Source organism: Anomaloglossus baeobatrachus, chromosome 4 (assembly GCF_048569485.1).
Source record: "Anomaloglossus baeobatrachus isolate aAnoBae1 chromosome 4, aAnoBae1.hap1, whole genome shotgun sequence".
NCBI classification, from domain to species: domain Eukaryota; kingdom Metazoa; phylum Chordata; class Amphibia; order Anura; family Aromobatidae; genus Anomaloglossus; species Anomaloglossus baeobatrachus.
In genome coordinates, this window is record NC_134356.1 from 6,744,645 (window position 1) to 6,764,938 (window position 20,294).

The 20,294-nt window shown below is 56.2% G+C and overlaps 1 protein-coding gene across 2 annotated transcripts in view; it reads right to left on the reverse strand.

Moving 5' to 3' along the window:
• The window catches only part of BCAT1 (branched chain amino acid transaminase 1), a 66,110-nt gene that overhangs the window by 16,180 nt on the left and 29,636 nt on the right, over positions 1-20,294 (reverse strand). The window contains exons 1-4 of one of the 2 annotated variants that reach the window (XM_075343515.1): positions 18,863-18,966; positions 15,715-15,789; positions 4,644-4,844; positions 4,042-4,152 (exon numbers count right to left, since the gene is read on the reverse strand). In XM_075343515.1, coding sequence (XP_075199630.1) covers positions 4,042-4,152; positions 4,644-4,844; positions 15,715-15,789; positions 18,863-18,895 — 420 coding nt within the window. In that variant the 5' untranslated portion in view covers positions 18,896-18,966. Of the gene's footprint in view, positions 1-4,041; positions 4,153-4,643; positions 4,845-15,714; positions 15,790-18,862; positions 18,967-20,294 lie in introns of those variants that run through there. The other variant, XM_075343516.1, reaches the window with a different exon arrangement.

The following is a 20,294-nucleotide window of genomic DNA, read 5'->3' on the forward strand; positions in this document are numbered from 1 at the left end:
GGGTTATATCAGCACTGGAGCGTTATAAGAGGGACTGATAGCAGTCACATATGTAATGTCTGGGGTTATATCAGCACTGGAGCTTTATAAGAGGGGCTGATATCAGTCACATATGTAATGTCTGGGGTTATATCAGCACTGGAGCATTATAAGAGGGGCTGATATCAGTCACATATGTAATGTCTGGGGTTATATCAGCACTGGAGCGTTTGTAAGAGGGGCTGATATCAGTCACATATGTAATGTCTGGGGTTATATCAGCACTGGAGTGTTATAAGAGGGGCTGATATCAGTCACATGTGTAATGTCTGGGGTTATATCAGCACTGGAACGTTATAAGAGGGGCTGATATCAGTCACATATGTAATGTCTGTGGTTATATCAGCACTGGAGCATTATAAGAGGGGCTGATATCAGTCACATATGTAATGTCTGGGGTTATATCAGTAACGGAGCGATATAAGAGGGGCTGATATCAGTCACATATGTAATGTCTGGGGTTATATCAGTAACGGAGCGATATAAGAGGGGCTGATATCAGTCACATATGTAATGTCTGGGGTTATATCAGCACTGGAGCATTATAAGAGGGGCTGATATCAGTCACATATGTAATGTCTGGGGTTATATCAGCACTGGAGCATTATAAGAGGGGCTGATATCAGTCACATATGTAATGTCTGGAGGTTATATCATTACTAGAGCATTATAAGAGGGGCTGATATCAGTCACATATGTAATGTCTGGGGTTATATCAGCACTGGAGCGTTATAAGAGGGGCTGACATCAGTCACATATGTAATGTCTGGGGTTATATCAGCACTGGAGCGTTATAAGAGGGACTGATATCAGTCACATATGTAATGTCTGGAGGTTATATCAGCACTGGAGCATTATAAGAGGGGCTGATATCAGTCACATATGTAATGTCTGGAGGTTATATCAGCCCTGGAGCGTTATAAGAGGGGCTGATATCAGTCACATATGTAATGTCTGGGGTTATATCAGCACTGGAGCATTATAAGAGGGGCTGATATCAGTCACATATGTAATGTCTGGGGTTATATCAGCACTGGAGCGTTATAAGAGGGGCTGATATCAGTCACATGTGTAATGTCTGGGGTTATATCAGCACTGGAGTGTTATAAGAGGGGCTGATATCAGTCACATATGTACTGTCTGGGGTTATATCAGCACTGGAGCATTATAAGAGGGGCTGATATCAGTCACATATGTAATGTCTGGAGGTTATATCAGCACTGGAGCATTATAAGAGGGGCTGATATCAGTCACATATGTAATGTCTGGGGTTATATCAGCACTGGAGCATTATAAGAGGGACTGATATCAGTCACATATGTAATGTCTGGGGTTATATCAGCGCTGGAGCATTATAAGAGGAGCTGATATCAGTCACATATGTAATGTCTGGAGGTTATATCAGCACTGGAGCATTATAAGAGAGGCTGATATCAGTCACATATGTAATGTCTGGAGGATATATCAGCACTGGAGCATTATAAGAGGGGCTGATATCAGTCACATATGTAATGTCTGGGGTTATATCAGCACTGGAGCATTATAAGAGGGGCTGATATCAGTCACATATGTAATGTCTGGAGGTTATATCAGCACTGGAGCGTTATAAGAGGGGCTGATATCAGTCACATATGTAATGTCTGGGGTTATATCAGCACTGGAGCGTTATAAGAGGGCCTGATATCAGTCACATATGTAATGTCTGGAGGTTATATCAGCACTGGAGCATTATAAGAGGGGCTGATATCAGTCACATATGTAATGTCTGGGGTTATATCAGCACTGGAGCGTTATAAGAGGGGCTGATATCAGTCACATGTGTAATGTCTGGAGGTTATATCAGCACTGGAGCATTATAAGAGGGGCTGATATCAGTCACATATGTAATGTCTGGGGTTATATCAGCACTGGAGCGTTATAAGAGGGGCTGATATCAGTCACATATGTAATGTCTGGAGGTTATATCAGCACTGGAGCATTATAAGAGGGGCTGATATCAGTCACATGTGTAATGTCTGGGGTTATATCAGTAACGGAGCGATATAAGAGGGGCTGATATCAGTCACATATGTAATGTCTGGGGTTATATCAGCACTGGAGCATTATAAGAGGGGCTGATATCAGTCACATATGTAATGTCTGGGGTTATATCAGCACTGGAGCTTTATAAGAGGGGCTGATATCAGTCACATATGTAATGTCTGGGGTTATATCAGCACTGGAGCATTATAAGAGGGGCTGATATCAGTCACATATGTAATGTCTGGGGTTATATCAGCACTGGAGCGTTATAAGAGGGACTGATATCAGTCACATATGTAATGTCTGGGGTTATATCAGCACTGGAGCGTTATAAGCGGGGCTGATATCAGTCACATATGTAATGTCTGGAGGTTATATCAGTACTGGAGCGTTATAAGAGGGGCTGATATCAGTCACATATGTAATGTCTGGGGTTATATCAGCACTGGAGCGTTATAAGCGGGGCTGATATCAGTCACATATGTAATGTCTGGAGGTTATATCAGCACTGGAGCGTTATAAGAGGAGCTGATATCAGTCACATATGTAATGTCTGGAGGTTATATCAGCACTGGAGCGTTATAAGAGGGGCTGATATCAGTCACATATGTAATGTCTGGAGGTTATATCAGCACTGGAGCGTTATAAGAGGGGCTGATATCAGTCACATGTGTAATGTCTGGGGTTATATCAGCACTGGAGCATTATAAGAGGGGCTGATATCAGTCACATATGTAATGTCTGGGGTTATATCAGCACTGGAGCGTTATAAGAGGGGCTGATATCAGTCACATGTGTAATGTCTGGGGTTATATCAGCACTGGAGCATTATAAGAGGGGCTGATATCAGTCACATATGTAATGTCTGGGGTTATATCAGCACTGGAGCGTTATAAGCGGGGCTGACGTCAGTCACATATGTAATGTCTGGGGTTATATCAGCACTGGAGCATTATAAGAGGGGCTGATATCAGTCACATATGTAATGTCTGGAGGTTATATCAGTAACGGAGCATTATAAGAGGGGCTGATATCAGTCACATATGTAATGTCTGGGGTTATATCAGCACTAGAGCATTATAAGAGGGGCTGATATCAGTCACATATGTAATGTCTGGGGTTATATCAGCACTGGAGCGTTATAAGAGGGGCTGATATCAGTCACATATGTAATGTCTGGGGTTATATCAGCACTGGAGCATTATAAGAGGGGCTGATATCAGTCACATATGTAATGTCTGGGGTTATATCAGCACTGGAGCGTTATAAGAGGGGCTGATATCAGTCACATATGTAATGTCTGGGGTTATATCAGCACTGGAGCATTATAAGAGGGGCTGATATCAGTCACATATGTAATGTCTGGGGTTATATCAGCACTGGAGCATTATAAGAGGGGCTGATATCAGTCACATGTGTAATGTCTGGGGTTATATCAGCACTGGAGCGTTATAAGAGGGGCTGATATCAGTCACATATGTAATGTCTGGGGTTATATCAGCACTGGAGCATTATAAGAGGGGCTGATATCAGTCACATATGTAATGTCTGGAGGTTATATCATTACTAGAGCATTATAAGAGGAGCTGATATCAGTCACATATGTAATGTCTGGAGGTTATATCAGCACTGGAGCGTTATAAGAGGGGCTGATATCAGTCACATATGTAATGTCTGGGGTTATATCAGCACTGGAGCATTATAAGAGGGGCTGATATCAGTCACATATGTAATGTCTGGGGTTATATCAGCACTGGAGCGTTATAAGAGGGGCTGATATCAGTCACATATGTAATGTCTGGAGGTTATATCAGCACTGGAGCATTATAAGAGGGGCTGATATCAGTCACATATGTAATGTCTGGGGTTATATCAGCACTGGAGCATTATAAGAGGGGCTGATGTCAGTCATATGTGATATCTGGGGTTACAGCCTCTCGCGGTCGGTACATTATATGTTTCGGGGGCGGTCGCACTCACCGGCAGGGTCAGTCTTTTCGCAGATCGGAGCATCCTCTCCATGTTCAGCTGAGGACGGAACAATCGAATCTTCCCGTCTTCTCCCCGGTACGCCTTCATCCCCTCGAAGAGCTGCACAAAGAACCTCGGCTCAATAACCACAACCCCCAGTGGACGCGAGACCACCCTCCTTATACTATAGGACCACGCATCACCACTGACAACCAGCAGCATATCCTGTGTGATGACATCACTCAGCCCCCGCCCCCTGGTTATGACATCATACAGCCCCCGCCCCCTGGTTATGACATCACACAGCCCCGCCCCCTGGTGATGACCTCACACAGCCCCCGCCCCCTGGTGATGACATCACACAGCCCCCACCCCCTGGTGATGACATCACACAGCCCCCACCCCCTGGCGATGACATCACACAGCCCCCACCCCCTGGCGATGACATCACACAGCCCCCGCCCCTGGTGATGACATCACACAGCCCCCGCCCCTGGTGATGACATCACACAGCCCCCGCCCCTGGTGATGACCTCACACAGCCCCCGCCCCCTGGCGATGACATCACACAGCCCCCGCCCCCTGGCGATGACATCACGGCCGTCACTCACCTCTATGGCGTAGTTGAACACGCTGCACGCCGGGTGCAGGCTCAGGTTCTGCAGGGGTTTGATGGCCGGTTGCTGCCATCCCTTCTCCGCGGACCACTCCACCGTCAGCATGTGGTCGGTGAATTCGGTACCGAACACCAGCTTGGTCGGGTCGGGCTTTACTTTCGGGGCGTCTGTGAGTTCAATTGTTATGTCTGATGCCTAAATGTAGACGACAACGGAGATTAGACGAGAGGTAACACCCTCCCGAGAACACAGATGCACTACAAGCACCAGCAAGGTCAGGGCACAGATCTCCCAGCACATATACCGTCTAACATTGCCCAAAATATTGCAGGTTACAACCCCAGCTCACCAGGGATGTCGGCATTATTTCCTTCCTGACCCCAGCCCACCAGGGATGTCGGCATTATTTCCTTCCTGACCCCAGCCCACCAGGGATGTCGGCATTATTTCCAACCTGACCCCAGCCCACCAGGGATGTCGGCATTATTTCCAACCTGACCCCAGCCCACCAGGGATGTCTGCATTATTTCCTTCCTGACCCCAGCCCACCAGGGATGTCGGCATTATTTCCTTCCTGACCCCAGCCCACCAGGGATGTCGGCATTATTTCCTTCCTGACCCCAGCCCACCAGGGATGTCGGCATTATTTCCTTCCTGACCCCAGCTCAACAGGGATGTCGGCATTGTTTCCTTCCTGACCCCAGCCCATCAGGGATGTCGGCATTATTTCCAACCTGACCCCAGCCCACTAGGGATGTCGGCATTATTTCCTTCCTGTCCCCAGCTCAACAGGGATGTCGGCATGGTTTCCTTCCTGACCTCAGACCACCAGGGATGTCGGCATTATTTCCTTCCTGACCCCAGCACACCAGGGATATCAGCATTATTTCCTTCCTGACCCCAGCCCACCAGGGATGTCTGCATTATTTCCCTCCTGACCCCAGCCCACCAGGGATGTCAGCATTATTTCCTTCCTGACCCCAGCCCACCAGGGATGTCGGCATTATTTCCTTCCTGACTCCAGCCCACCAGGGATGTCGGCATTATTTCCTTCCTGACCCCAGCCCACCAGGGATGTCGGCATTATTTTCTTCCTGACCTCAGACCACCAGGGATGTCGGCATTATTTCCTTCCTGACCCCAGCCCACCAGGGATGTCGGCATTATTTCCTTCCTGACCCCAGACCACCAGGGATGTCGGCATTATTTCCTTCCTGACCCCAGCTCAACAGGGATGTCGGCATTGTTTCCTTCCTGACCCCAGCCCACCAGGGATGTCGGCATTATTTCCAACCTGACCCCAGCCCACTAGGGATGTCGGCATTATTTCCTTCCTGACCCCAGCTCAACAGGGATGTCGGCATTGTTTCCTTCCTGACCTCAGACCACCAGGGATGTCGGCATTATTTCCAACCTGACCCCAGCCCACCAGGGATATCAGCATTATTTCCTTCCTGACCCCAGCCCACCAGGGATGTCTGCATTATTTCCCTCCTGACCCCAGCCCACCAGGGATGTCAGCATTATTTCCTTCCTGACCCCAGCCCACCAGGGATGTCGGCATTATTTCCTTCCTGACTTCAGCCCACCAGGGATGTCGGCATTATTTCCTTCCTGACCCCAGCCCACCAGGGATGTCGGCATTATTTCCTTCCTGACCCCAGACCACCAGGGATGTCGGCATTATTTTCTTCCTGACCCCAGACCACCAGGGATGTCGGCATTATTTCCTTCCTGACCCCAGCCCACCAGGGATGTCGGCATTATTTCCTTCCTGACCCCAGACCACCAGGGATGTCGGCATTGTTTCCTTCCTGACCCCAGACCACCAGGGATGTCTGCATTATTTCCTTCCTGACCCCAGCCCACCAGGGATGTCGGCATTATTTCCTTCCTGACCCCAGACCACCAGGGATGTCAGCATTATTTCCTTCCTGACCCCAGACCACCAGGGATGTCAGCATTATTTCCTTCCTGACCCTAGCCCACCAGGGATGTCGGCATTATTTCCTTCCTGACTCCAGACCACCAGGGATGTCGGCATTATTTCCTTCCTGACCCCAGACCACCAGGAATGTCTCCTTTAGTTTAATTGTGGCTGAAGTGGAGGCCTGATGTGTCCTTTCATTAATTCCGGCCTCTAGACCACCAGGAACGTCTTAATTTCTGCAGCAGCTCAGGGCAGGGTTGTACAGGCCAGACCACGCATTGGTTGATAGGTGGACATTTGGCGGCGCTGGTTCTCGGCAGCACATGCAGGTTACACGGGACGATGTGCTGCCGGGGACAGTATTCCCTTCCTCCGGTGAGTGAGCGCTCGGCTCCGCACTCGTTTTCTGGGTGCGCCCGATTATTCAATTCCAGCTTTAGAACACAAAGGTTATTTCACCCCACCCAGGAACGACCCTTGGCCACCAGGGATCTTATCACTGACCTTTAAGCCAAGAATGTGAATTATCTCCTCCTGACTACGAAGAAGAGGCTCGACCCCCCCTCCCTCCCCCCCATCAGCGGGGGCAGAAGTCCTGGGGGTCAGTGGCCCCGACACCGGTCACAGGAGCTGCTGGGGTCAGGGACGGCCGATGTGATGATGATGAGCCCCGGGGTCTATACATATACGATCGTGTGTCCCCCACATTATACTGTGACACGGAGTAACCCCAAACACGGAAAATACAACGCACTGAGTCAACAGCAGGGAAGTGACCTTGTAGAGGCCGACATCCAGGAATACAAACACTGATAAAAGCTGAGCCGGCAGAAGCACCGACACTGCGGCCACCCGGGAGGCGTCAGCACCGACACTGCGGCCACCCGGGAGGCGTCAGCACCGACACTGCGGCCACCCGGGAGGCGTCAGCACCGACACTGCGGCCACCCGGGAGGCGTCAGCACCGACACTGCGGCCACCCGGGAGGCGTCAGCACCGACACTGCGGCCACCCGGGAGGCGTCAGCACCGACACTGCGGCCACCCGGGAGGCGTCAGCACCGACACTGCGGCCACCCGGGAGGCGTCAGCACCGACACTGCGGCCACCCGGGAGGCGTCAGCACCGACACTGCGGCCACCCGGGAGGCGTCAGCACCGACACTGTGAGGAAGCGCACCAGTCATGACATCAGTAAACCCAGGCTCTTAAAGGGAAACTCCAGATTTGTACCCTGTGCCCTCCGGTCACAACTGCAAAAATTTACAAATCCCTTTAATTTTATTTCTGACTCTTACTGCAGCATCTCCAGCGTCAGGCTGTGACCGGATTGGTGTAAACAGACGGGTGATTAATGGGGTCTCCCACCATTAGCAGTGATGTCTTATCGAGAGCATGCACGGACCCCCCGACTCGGAATGAATGGGGTTCAGCGCAGGTTCAGCCCTGCCGCCACTGCACAGCAATGATGCCACAGGACCAGCAGGGGGCGCCTGGGCAAGTACACCTCTGGACCCCCCGACCCCAGCAGTGTGAGGTACCATCTCAGATACAGTGAAGGGGGAGATGGTAACATCCCTGGTGGTCTAGGGCAGATGAGGGTAACAATAATACCATCCCTGGTGGTCTAAGGCAGATGAGGGTAACAATAATACCATCCCTGGTGGTCTAGGGCAGATGAGGGTAACAATAATACCATCCCTGGTGGTCTAGGGCAGATGAGGGTAACATCCCTGGTGGTCTAGGGCAGATGAGGGTAACAATAATAACATCCCTGGTGGTCTAGGGCAGATGAGGGTAACATCCCTGGTGGTCTAGGGCAGATGAGGGTAACAATAATAACATCCCTGGTGGTCTAAGGCAGATGAGGGTAACAATAATACCATCCCTGGTGGTCTAAGGCAGATGAGGGTAACAATAATACCATCCCTGGTGGTCTAGGGCAGATGAGGGTAACAATAATACCATCCCTGGTGGTCTAGGGCAGATGAGGGTAACATCCCTGGTGGTCTAGGGCAGATGAGGGTAACAATAATAACATCCCTGGTGGTCTAAGGCAGATGAGGGTAACAATAATACCATCCCTGGTGGTCTAGGGCAGATGAGGGTAACATCCCTGGTGGTCTAGGGCAGATGAGGGTAACATCCCTGGTGGTCTAGGGCAGATGAGGGTAACATCCCTGGTGGTCTAGGGCAGATGAGGGTAACATCCCTGGTGGTCTAGGGCAGATGAGGGTAACAATAATAACATCCCTGGTGGTCTAGGGCAGATGAGGGTAACATCCCTGGTGGTCTAGGGCAGATGAGGGTAACAATAATAACATCCCTGGTGGTCTAGGGCAGATGAGGGTAACATCCCTGGTGGTTTAAGGCAGATGAGGGTAACAATAATAACATCCCTGGTGGTCTAGGGCAGATGAGGGTAACATCCCTGGTGGTTTAAGGCAGATGAGGGTAACAATAATAACATCCCTGGTGGTCTAGGGCAGATGAGGGTAACATCCCTGGTGGTCTAGGGCAGATGAGGGTAACATCCCTGGTGGTTTAAGGCAGATGAGGGTAACAATAATAACATCCCTGGTGGTCTAGGGCAGATGAGGGTAACATCCCTGGTGGTCTAGGGCAGATGAGGGTAACATCCCTGGTGGTTTAAGGCAGATGAGGGTAACAATAATAACATCCCTGGTGGTCTAGGGCAGATGAGGGTAACATCCCTGGTGGTTTAAGGCAGATGAGGGTAACAATAATAACATCCCTGGTGGTCTAGGGCAGATGAGGGTAACATCCCTGGTGGTCTAGGGCAGATGAGGGTAACATCCCTGGTGGTTTAAGGCAGATGAGGGTAACAATAATAACATCCCTGGTGGTCTAGGGCAGATGAGGGTAACATCCCTGGTGGTCTAGGGCAGATGAGGGTAACATCCCTGGTGGTTTAAGGCAGATGAGGGTAACAATAATAACATCCCTGGTGGTCTAGGGCAGATGAGGGTAACATCCCTGGTGGTCTAGGGCAGATGAGGGTAACATCCCTGGTGGTTTAAGGCAGATGAGGGTAACAATAATAACATCCCTGGTGGTCTAGGGCAGATGAGGGTAACATCCCTGGTGGTCTAGGGCAGATGAGGGTAACATCCCTGGTGGTTTAAGGCAGATGAGGGTAACAATAATAACATCCCTGGTGGTCTAGGGCAGATGAGGGTAACATCCCTGGTGGTTTAAGGCAGATGAGGGTAACAATAATAACATCCCTGGTGGTCTAGGGCAGATGAGGGTAACATCCCTGGTGGTTTAGGGCAGATGAGGGTAACAATAATAACATCCCTGGTGGTCTAGGGCAGATGAGGGTAACATCCCTGGTGGTCTAGGGCAGATGAGGGTAACATCCCTGGTGGTCTAGGGCAGATGAGGGTAACAATAATAACACGTCTAACTAATTTCAACGTGAGAGGAATCCAAAAAGTGGGTTAACAACCAAAAATTCCCAAAACATCCAAGTTATTAAATATACACAATAAGAGGGTGTAAATATATATTATTTATATATAGAAAAAAACTCCATAAAAAGTAACAGATGTAGCCGTGTGCTGTGGGTGAAAAACGGGTCGTATATAATATATACTGAGGACCCTGGAGCCGCCCCGAGGCACCGACCGCCCTGACTGCGGAGGTCGCCCCCTGAACAAATAGCGCCCCCCCACCCCCACCGCTCACCCTATAACGGTCCGTAAGCCAGAACCTGCCGCACCAAATTATCCACAAATAACCCAACTCCCCAATGTGTGACGCAGACGCACTACACGCACCAGTCACCAGAGCCGCAGTGCACAGACCAATGACAGTCTCCAAACAAGGGGCAGAAACAGGAGACACGGGCCAAGCGGGAAAAAGAGGAAAAACAACTTCCCTTCAGATGTGACCCTCCAAACACGGCCTCCAGCCTCCACCTCATCCTGGGGCCTCTACGCCCCGCTCCGGCCTCCACCTCATCCTGGGGCCTCTACGCCCCGCTCCGGCCTCCACCTCATCCTGGGGCCTCTACGCCCCGCTCCGGCCTCCACCTCATCCTGGGGCCTCTACGCCCCGCTCCGGCCTCCACCTCATCCTGGGGCCTCTACGCCCCGCTCCGGCCTCCACCTCATCCTGGGGCCTCTACGCCCCGCTCTGGCCTCCAGCCTCCACCTCATCCTGGGGCCTCTACGCCCCGCTCCGGCCTCCAGCCTCCACCTCATCCTGGGCCCTCTACGCCCCGCTCCGGCCTCCACCTCATCCTGGGGCCTCTACGCCCCGCTCCGGCCTCCACCTCATCCTGGGGCCTCTACGCCCCGCTCCGGCCTCCACCTCATCCTGGGGCCTCTACGCCCCGCTCTGGCCTCCAGCCTCCACCTCATCCTGGGGCCTCTACGCCCCGCTCCGGCCTCCAGCCTCCACCTCATCCTGGGCCCTCTACGCCCCGCTCCGGCCTCCACCTCATCCTGGGGCCTCTACGCCCCGCTCCGGCCTCCACCTCATCCTGGGGCCTCTACGCCCCGCTCTGGCCTCCGGCCTCCACCTCATCCTGGGGCCTCTAAGCCCCGCTCCGACCTCCAGCCTCCAACTCATCCTGGGGCATCTACGCCCCGCTCCAGCCTCCACCTCATCCTGGGCCCTCTACGCCCCGCTCCGGCCTCCACCTCATCCTGGGGCCTCTACGCCCCGCTCCGGCCTCCACCTCATCCTGGGGCCTCTACGCCCCGCTCTGGCCTCCAGCCTCCACCTCATCCTGGGCCCTCTACGCCCCGCTCCGGCCTCCACCTCATCCTGGGGCCTCTACGCCCCGCTCCGGCCTCCACCTCATCCTGGGGCCTCTACGCCCCGCTCCGGCCTCCACCTCATCCTGGGGCCTCTACGCCCCGCTCTGGCCTCCAGCCTCCACCTCATCCTGGGGCCTCTAAGCCCCGCTCCGACCTCCAGATGAACTGGACGCACAGGAGAAACGCGTTGAGGCCGTTTTTGGAGAAAGGGAAGTTCTGTTTTTCCTCTTTTTCCCCGCTTGGCCCGTGTCTCCTGTTTCTGCCCCTTGTTTGGAGACTCAGTCATTGGTTTCTGTGCACTGCGGCTCTGGTGACTGGTGCGTGTAGTGCGTCTGCGTCACACCTTGGGGAGTTGGGTTATTTGTGGATAATTTGGTGCCGGCGAGTTCTAGATTAGGGGCTCTTCTAGGGTCTCCGAGGGTGAGCGAGGGGGGGGGGGGGCGCCATTTATTCAGGGGGGTGACCTCCACAGTTAGGAGGGGTCGGTGCCTCGGGGCAGCTCCAGGGTCCTCATATATCCTCAGTATATAGTATATATGACCCGTTTTTCACCCACAGCACACAGCTACCATCTGGTTACTTTTTTATGGAGTTTTTTGCTCTATACACCCATCTATTGCGTATATTTAATAAGTTGGATGTTTTAAGAATTTTTTGTTTGTTAACCTAACAATAATACCATCCCTGGTGGTCTAGGGCAGAGAAGGGTAACAATAATACCATCCCTGGTGGTCTAGGGCAGAGAAGGGTAACAATAATACCATCCCTGGTGGTCTAGGGCAGAGAAGGGTAACAATAATACCATCCCTGGTGGTCTAGGGCAGAGAAGGGTAACAATAATACCATCCCTGGTGGTCTAGGGCAGAGAAGGGTAACAATAATACCATCCCTGGTGGTCTAGGGCAGATGAGGGTAACAGTAATACCATCCCTGGTGGTCTAGGGCAGATGAGGGTAACAGTAATACCATCCCTGGTGGTCTAGGGCAGATGAGGGTAACATCCCTGGTGGTCTAGGGCAGTGAAGAGATCCTGATCTGCAGACCGCTCAGTCACGTGGATCCTGTATCACCTGCATCTCAGCCGCCGGCTCCAGGCCGTGTATCTGCACTTTATAAAGTCCTATTGCAGGTGTCAGTTCCTCCATCTTTGTACCTCTCGTGCTGCGATGCATTACTGCTCCCACAGCCTCGCCGGGCCCCGCACCCCCCGATGTTCACGTGTGAGACCCCCGCCCTGGTGGTAATTAGTGGGGTTCTGTGTAATCTGTTCTGGAACATGGGGGATTACGGCAGTAATAGGATCACTCCGGTAGATTTTGGTGATCCCTCTCCCCCCTCTTTGTTTTCGGATCACCAAAATCTAATTTTGTGATCTCAGAACAACGACCTCTTTGTAGATTTTCGCCAAGAAATCGGAGATCGGAGACTTGTGTCCGGCCCAAAAGGGGACAACGCAAAGACCGGGAGCGCTAAAAGGGGAACCTCCTGTAATGTGTCCACCCTGCACAAGACAACGAGGGGCCCCCCAGCCCCGCACGAGACAACGAGGGGCCCCCCAGCCCCGCACGAGACAACGAGGGGCCCCCCAGCCCCGCACGAGACAACGAGGGGCCCCCCAGCCCCGCACGAGACAACGAGGGGCCCCCCAGCCCCGCACGAGACAACGAGGGGCCCCCCAGCCCCGCACGAGACAACGAGGGGCCCCCCAGCCCCGCACGAGACAACGAGGGGCCCCCCAGCCCCGCACGAGACAACGAGGGGCCCCCCAGCCCCGCACGAGACAACGAGGGGCCCCCAGCCCTGCACGAGACAACGAGAGGCCCCCAGCTCTGCAGAAACCCTCACCACTGAAACTGTGAGGATGGAGCTGGCATATAGACCCCAGGAAGATTCCCAGACTGCAGGGACCAACAGATCAGCCATGAAGCGCCGCTACAGGGGGCTCCGCCGCCGCCTCTGCCGCACCACGGCTTCCCCACAGGGGGCTCCTCTGCCGCACCACGGCTTCCCCACAGAAGGCTCCACCGCCGCCTCTGCCGCACCACGGCTTCCCTACAGGGGGCTCCTCTGCCGCACCACGGCTTCCCTACAGGGGGCTCCTCTGCCGCACCACTGCTTTCCTACAGGGGGCTCCTCTGCCGCACCACGGCTTCCCCACAGAGGGCTCCACCGCCGCCTCTGCCGCACCACGGCTTCCCTACAGGGGGCTCCTCTGCCGCACCACTGCTTCCCTACAGGGGGCTCCTCTGCTGCACCACGGCTTCCCCACAGAGGGCTCCACCGCCGCCTCTGCCGCACCACGGCTTCCCTACAGGGGGCTCCTCTGCCGCACCACGGCTTCCCCACAGAAGGCTCCACCGCCGCCTCTGCCGCACCACGGCTTCCCTACAGGGGGCTCCTCTGCCGCACCACGGCTTCCCTACAGGGGGCTCCTCTGCCGCACCACTGCTTTCCTACAGGGGGCTCCTCTGCCGCACCACGGCTTCCCCACAGAGGGCTCCACCGCCGCCTCTGCCGCACCACGGCTTCCCTACAGGGGGCTCCTCTGCCGCACCACTGCTTCCCTACAGGGGGCTCCTCTGCTGCACCACGGCTTCCCCACAGAGGGCTCCACCGCCGCCTCTGCCGCACCACGGCTTCCCTACAGGGGGCTCCTCTGCCGCACCACGGCTTCCCCACAGAGGGCTCCACCGCCGCACCACGGCTTCCCTACGGGGGGCTCCGCCGCCGCACCACGTCTCTCCTATTCTGGATTTGTAATTCATCAGCTTCATCCTGATACTCCGGAAATGAAGATGGGTCAAAAGCAGAAGCGGCTGATAAAGGAGGACAGTAACGGAGCCTCTCTCACTCTTTCACCCTCCGGGAGGTTCGTTAATCCCCAGCAGGAGGCAGAAGATCAGAGCGAGGATAAAATAAGACCGGACAGAAATAGCCGCAGGAATGTGCGGAGCGGCCAGATGTCGTCAGGCGGGACTCCCGAGGTCAGGAGGGGCCGATACCCCCATACTGTGCTGTGCACGAGGAGAAGAGGGTGCGCACCACCGCCACCGGGGGAATGGCAGACAACGAGGGCACCCACCACCACCGGGGGAACGGCAGACAACAAGGGGGAACGGCACACAACGAGGGGGGGAGGAACGGCAGACGAGGGGGGGGGGGGGGGGAACGGCAGACAACGAGGGGGGGAGGAACGGCAGACAACGAGGGGGGGGGAGGAACGGCAGACAACGAGGGGGGGGGGGAACGGCAGACAACGAGGGGGGGGGGGGGAACGGCAGACGAGGGGGGGGGGAACGGCAGACAACGAGGGGGGGAGGAACGGCAGACAACGAGGGGGGGAGGAACGGCAGACAACGAGGGGGGGGGGGGACGGCAGGCAACGAGGGGGGAACGGCAGACAACGAGGGGGGAACGGCAGACAACGAGGGGGGGAACGGCAGACAACGAGGGGGGAACGGCAGACAACGAGGGGGGAACGGCAGACAACGAGGGGGAACGGCAGACAACGAGGGGGAACGGCAGACAACGAGGGGGAACGGCAGACAACGAGGGCGTACACCGCCGCCAGAGGAACGGCAGACAATGAGGGTGCCCACCACTGCAGGGGTAACAGCTAGTTACTGGGGACCCTCACACCTCGACCATGATGGGTGTAATGCCCTGCATACACGTGAGCCGCTGCCACCCATCAGACGCTTCCATCAGTCAGTCACCCTCCTCATGACCTCACCGCACAGTGTATTGAAGTGTAGGCCTTTCCTCCATGATGAGCTGTGGGGGGAGTGTCAGACCCTGCACCACTGACATCGCTCGTCGTGGCGGCCCCCACCGCAGACCACATTCTGCAAAGCCACGGAGATCTGGTAACTGGAGACACTCGATCCGCCAACAACCATAGAACGGATTACAGCCGCAGCCTCTGCTCCTGACAGCGGGGTCAACGACAGGTGACAGCGGGGTCAGCGACAGGTGACAGCGGGGTCAGCGACAGGTGACAGCGGGGTCAGCGACAGGTGACAGCGGGGTCAGCGACAGGTGACAGCGGGGTCAGCGACAGGTGACAGCGGGGTCCGAAAGTGAGAGACCCCCCCACACCAGGGAAAATACACACCCAACCCCCACCCAGAGTACAGGAGAATCTGTCCTGCCCCTGACAACACGGACATCATTACTGCTGACAACCTGCCTGTGTATATGTGTGAGGGGTTGTCAGCCCCGCCCCCTGGTGATGACATCACTGATATAATGACGAGGCCACACCCCTTATATACAGCTCCTCATGTATTACCGCTGACACCCGGCCTGTACATGTGACAGGTTGTCAGCGCCGCCCCCGTCACTCACCCTGAAGGCTCCGGGCACGCGCTCCTCACATCCGGGGGTCCCGTTCGTCCCGTTTTCGCAGCCATTTTTGCAGTTCTGTAGAGAAAACAAACAGAAGAGACGGAGATGAGCTCGGGGGTCGGCGGCTCCTGCACATCATCAGGTTATTACAGGAATCACTCATAATGTACCGGGACACAGCTGCTGCACAACCTCTTTTCTGGAGTTTCATGTCTGCCTCAGCAACTAACAAAGCTACCCATTACTGAAGTGGTTCTGACGCATTCGGGGCGCGGGACGTCGCTCTCTGACGCAGCCGGGGCGCGGGACGCCGCTCTCTGACGCAGCCGGGGCGTCGCTCTCTGACGCAGCCGGGGCGCGGGACGCCGCTCTCTGACGCAGACGGGGCGCGGGACGCCGCTCTCTGACGCAGACGGGGCGCGGGACGCCGCTCTCTGACGCAGACGGGGCGCGGGACGCCGCTCTCTGACGCAGACGGGGCGCGGGACGCCGCTCTCTGACGCAGACGGGGCGCGGGACGCCGCTCTCTGACGCAGACGGGGCGCGGGACGCCGCTCTCTGACGCAGACGGGGCGCGGGACGCCGCTCTCTGACGCAGACGGGGCGCGGGACGCCGCTCTCTGACGCAGCCGGGGCGCGGGACGCCACTCTCTGACGCAGCCGGGGCGCGGGACGCCACTCTCTGACGCAGCCGGGGCGCGGGACGCCACTCTCTGACGCAGCCGGGGCGCGGGACGCCACTCTCTGACGCAGCCGGGGCGCGGGACGCCACTCTCTGACGCAGCCGGGGCGCGGGACGCCACTCTCTGACGCAGCCGGGGCGCGGGACGCCACTCTCTGACGCAGCCGGGGCGCGGGACGCCACTCTCTGACGCAGCCGGGGCGCGGGACGCCACTCTCTGACGCAGCCGGGGCGCGGGACGCCACTCTCTGACGCAGCCGGGGCGCGGGACGCCACTCTCTGACGCAGCCGGGGCGCGGGACGCCACTCTCTGACGCAGCCGGGGCGCGGGACGCCACTCTCTGACGCAGCCGGGGCGCGGGACGCCACTCTCTGACGCAGCCGGGGCGCGGGACGCCACTCTCTGACGCAGCCGGGGCGCGGGACGCCACTCTCTGACGCAGCCGGAACGTCGCTTTCTGCCAGAGTCGGGGTGTCCTTTCTCCCGCAGTCGGGGTGACCTCTGCTGGCTGCGGCCTCTCTCATTTTGCCTCCAGCACGTTACGCGGTTTCTTTCTATAATGATTAGCCGCCTCACGCGCCATTACCCGCGATATCGTAATACTACTATCAGGATCACATGAGCGCAGGGCGGGAGGACGCCGGGTCACCGCACTGCAGATGAGGAAACAGCCGGAACATCACCACATGACGCATAGAACTGTACACCGAATTGGTTGGGTGCTAGGGACAGCCAGAGCCGGACCCATCATTGGTTGGTTGCTAGGGACAGCCAGAGCCGGACCCATCATTGGTTGCTAGGGACAGCCAGAGCCGGACCCATCATTGGTTGCTAGGGACAGCCAGAGCCGGACCCATCATTGGTTGCTAGGGGCAGCCAGTGCCACACCCATCATTGGTTGCTAGGGGCAGCCAGTGCCGGACCCATCATTGGTTGCTAGGGGCAGCCAGTGCCGGACCCATCATTGGTTGCTAGGGGCAGCCAGTGCTGGGCAATCATTGGTTGGTTGCTAGGGGCAGCCAGTACAGGACCCATCATTGGTTGCTAGGGGCAGCCAGCGCCGGACCCATCATTGGTTGCTAGGGGCAGCCAGTGCCGGACCCATCATTGGTTGCTAGGGGCATCCAGTGCCGGACCCATCATTGGTTGCTAGGGGCAGCCAGTGCTGGGCAATCATTGGTTGGGTGCTAGGGACAGCCAGAGCCGGACCCATCATTGGTTGCTAGGGACAGCCAGAGCTGGACCCATCATTGGTTGCTAGGGACAGCCAGAGCCGGACCCATCATTGGTTGCTAGGGGCAGCCAGTGCCACACCCATCATTGGTTGCTAGGGGCAGCCAGTGCCGGACCCATCATTGGTTGCTAGGGGCATCCAGTGCCGGACCCATCATTGGTTGCTAGGGGCAGCCAGTGCTGGGCAATCATTGGTTGGGTGCTAGGGACAGCCAGAGCCGGACCCATCATTGGTTGCTAGGGACAGCCAGAGCTGGACCCATCATTGGTTGCTAGGGACAGCCAGAGCCGGACCCATCATTGGTTGCTAGGGGCAGCCAGTGCCACACCCATCATTGGTTGCTAGGGACAGCCAGAGCTGGACCCATCATTGGTTGCTAGGGACAGCCAGAGCCGGACCCATCATTGGTTGCTAGGGGCAGCCAGTGCCACACCCATCATTGGTTGCTAGGGGCAGCCAGTGCCGGACCCATCATTGGTTGCTAGGGGCAGCCAGTGCCGGACCCATCATTGGTTGCTAGGGGCAGCCAGTGCTGGGCAATCATTGGTTGGTTGCTAGGGGCAGCCAGTGCCGGACCCATCATTGGTTGCTAGGGGCAGCCAGAGCCGGACCCATCATTGGTTGCTAGGGGCAGCCAGTACCGGACCCATCATTGGTTGCTAGGGACAGACAGTGCCGCACCCATCATTGGTTGCTAGGGGCAGTGAGAGACAAACCCTGTATGGTTGCTAGGTGTAGTTACAACCAATCTCTCATTGGTTGCTACAGGGACTGAGAAGAGCGACTAGTCATTGGTCACTTGTGGGAGTGAGAACCGGCCCCTCATTGGTTAATAGAAAGAGTCGACTCCTCATTGGTCGCTAGTGACAGCCGACGCCTCATTGGTTAATAAGGGGAGTGAAAGCTGGCCCCTCATTGGTTAATAGAAAGAGTCGACTCCTCATTGGTCGCTAGTGACAGCCGACGCCTCATTGGTTAATAAGGGGAGTGAAAGCCGGCCCCTCATTGGTTACTAGGAGGAACCAAGCCCTCAGCGGTCGCGGTGACAGCCGGTGTGCGGCCTCGTCTTGCCCCGGACAGCCGCGTCCTGCAGTCACCGCGCGCACATGGCAGCGGGTTATGGCGGCGCGCGCACCGGGACAATAACGGACGTCCCGGGCAGCGGAGAGCGCGGGTCACGTGACGCTGCTGATAACGGAGCCCGGAGGAGGGGGGCCCGGTCCCGCGTTACCTGGTGTCCGGCCTCAGCCGCCGTCTCCATCATCCAAATCCTGCGCGAGAGAAGCCCCCGACACGTGACCGCGCCCCCTCCTCCACCGCGGCCGTATATAGAGCGCGGGTGACGTCAGCAGAGACACCGCCATAATCCCGCGTGACGTCACCAGTGCACAGCACAGGGGGCCGCTCGGTAACGTCTGACGTCACTACAGGCCGTGCAGCTCATGACGTCACCACCTCCTCCTGACACTGACGTCACCGCCCCCCTCACACTCCCAATACGTGACGTCATGATTCCGGTGTCTGCATCTGTTACACGCCACGCTGCGACATTTCTATAGGAAGAAGCTTCTGTACTAATAAGGTCACAGACTGCGCAGCTGCGCTGTGAGGTCATCGCCTGCGCTGTGAGGTCATCGCCTGCGCTGTGAGGTCATCGCCTGCGCTGTGAGGTCATCTTCTGCGCTGTGAGGTCATCGCCTGCGCTGTGAGGTCATCGCCTGCGCTGTGAGGTCATCGCCTGCGCTGTGAGGTCATCTTCTGCGCTGTGAGGTCATCGCCTGCGCTGTGAGGTCATCGCCTGCGCTGTGAGTCCATCGCCTGCGCTGTGAGTCCATCGCCTGCGCTGTGAGGTCGTCGCCTGCGCTGTGAGGTCGTCGCCTGCGCTGTGAGGTCGTCGCCTGCGCTGTGAGGTCGTCGCCTGCGCTGTGAGGTCGTCGCCTGCGCTGTGAGGTCGTCGCCTGCGCTGTGAGGTCATCGCCTGCGCTGTGAGGTCATCGCCTGCGCTGTGAGGTCATCGCCTGCGCTGTGAGGTCATCGCCTGCGCTGTGAGGTCATCGCCTGCGCTGTGAGGTCATCGCCTGCGGGCTATTCACTATTCTGACATCATCACTGTATAACTATCCCCGTTCTCCACCTGCAGGAGACACGCACAGTCACTTACAGGAACTGTCCATGGACAAGGACGCCTGCGCCGAGGGCGGAGCCAGACTCCCAGGACGCCAACGCTAGAAGTCCGACTCCGCCCCTCGGACCTGCGCTGGACGACAGTCCACTGACCCTTGTACTGCTGCTGCGGGAGGCCGAGCACCGTCACATCCCAGAGGTTTACACACACCGCCCCTCCCCCCCGCTGCACAACAAAGGGAGGGGTACACCGAGAGACTGCAACCGGGAGAATCCGGACAGATCCGCACCATCCAGACCCGGCTGCCGGTGCCGGCACTGGGCCCACTGTGCACACGCATTATATAACTGCTCCTGTACTCCAGAGCTGCGCTCACGATTCTGCTGATGGACACACACTGGAGAGGAAAATTAGAGAACACAGTTTCCTAAATGTTAGAGAGCGCGGATCACAATTAGAGAACGCGGATCACAATTAGAGAACACGGATCACAATTAGAGAACACTGTCAGATCCTGCAGGTTATTGGTGATAATCTG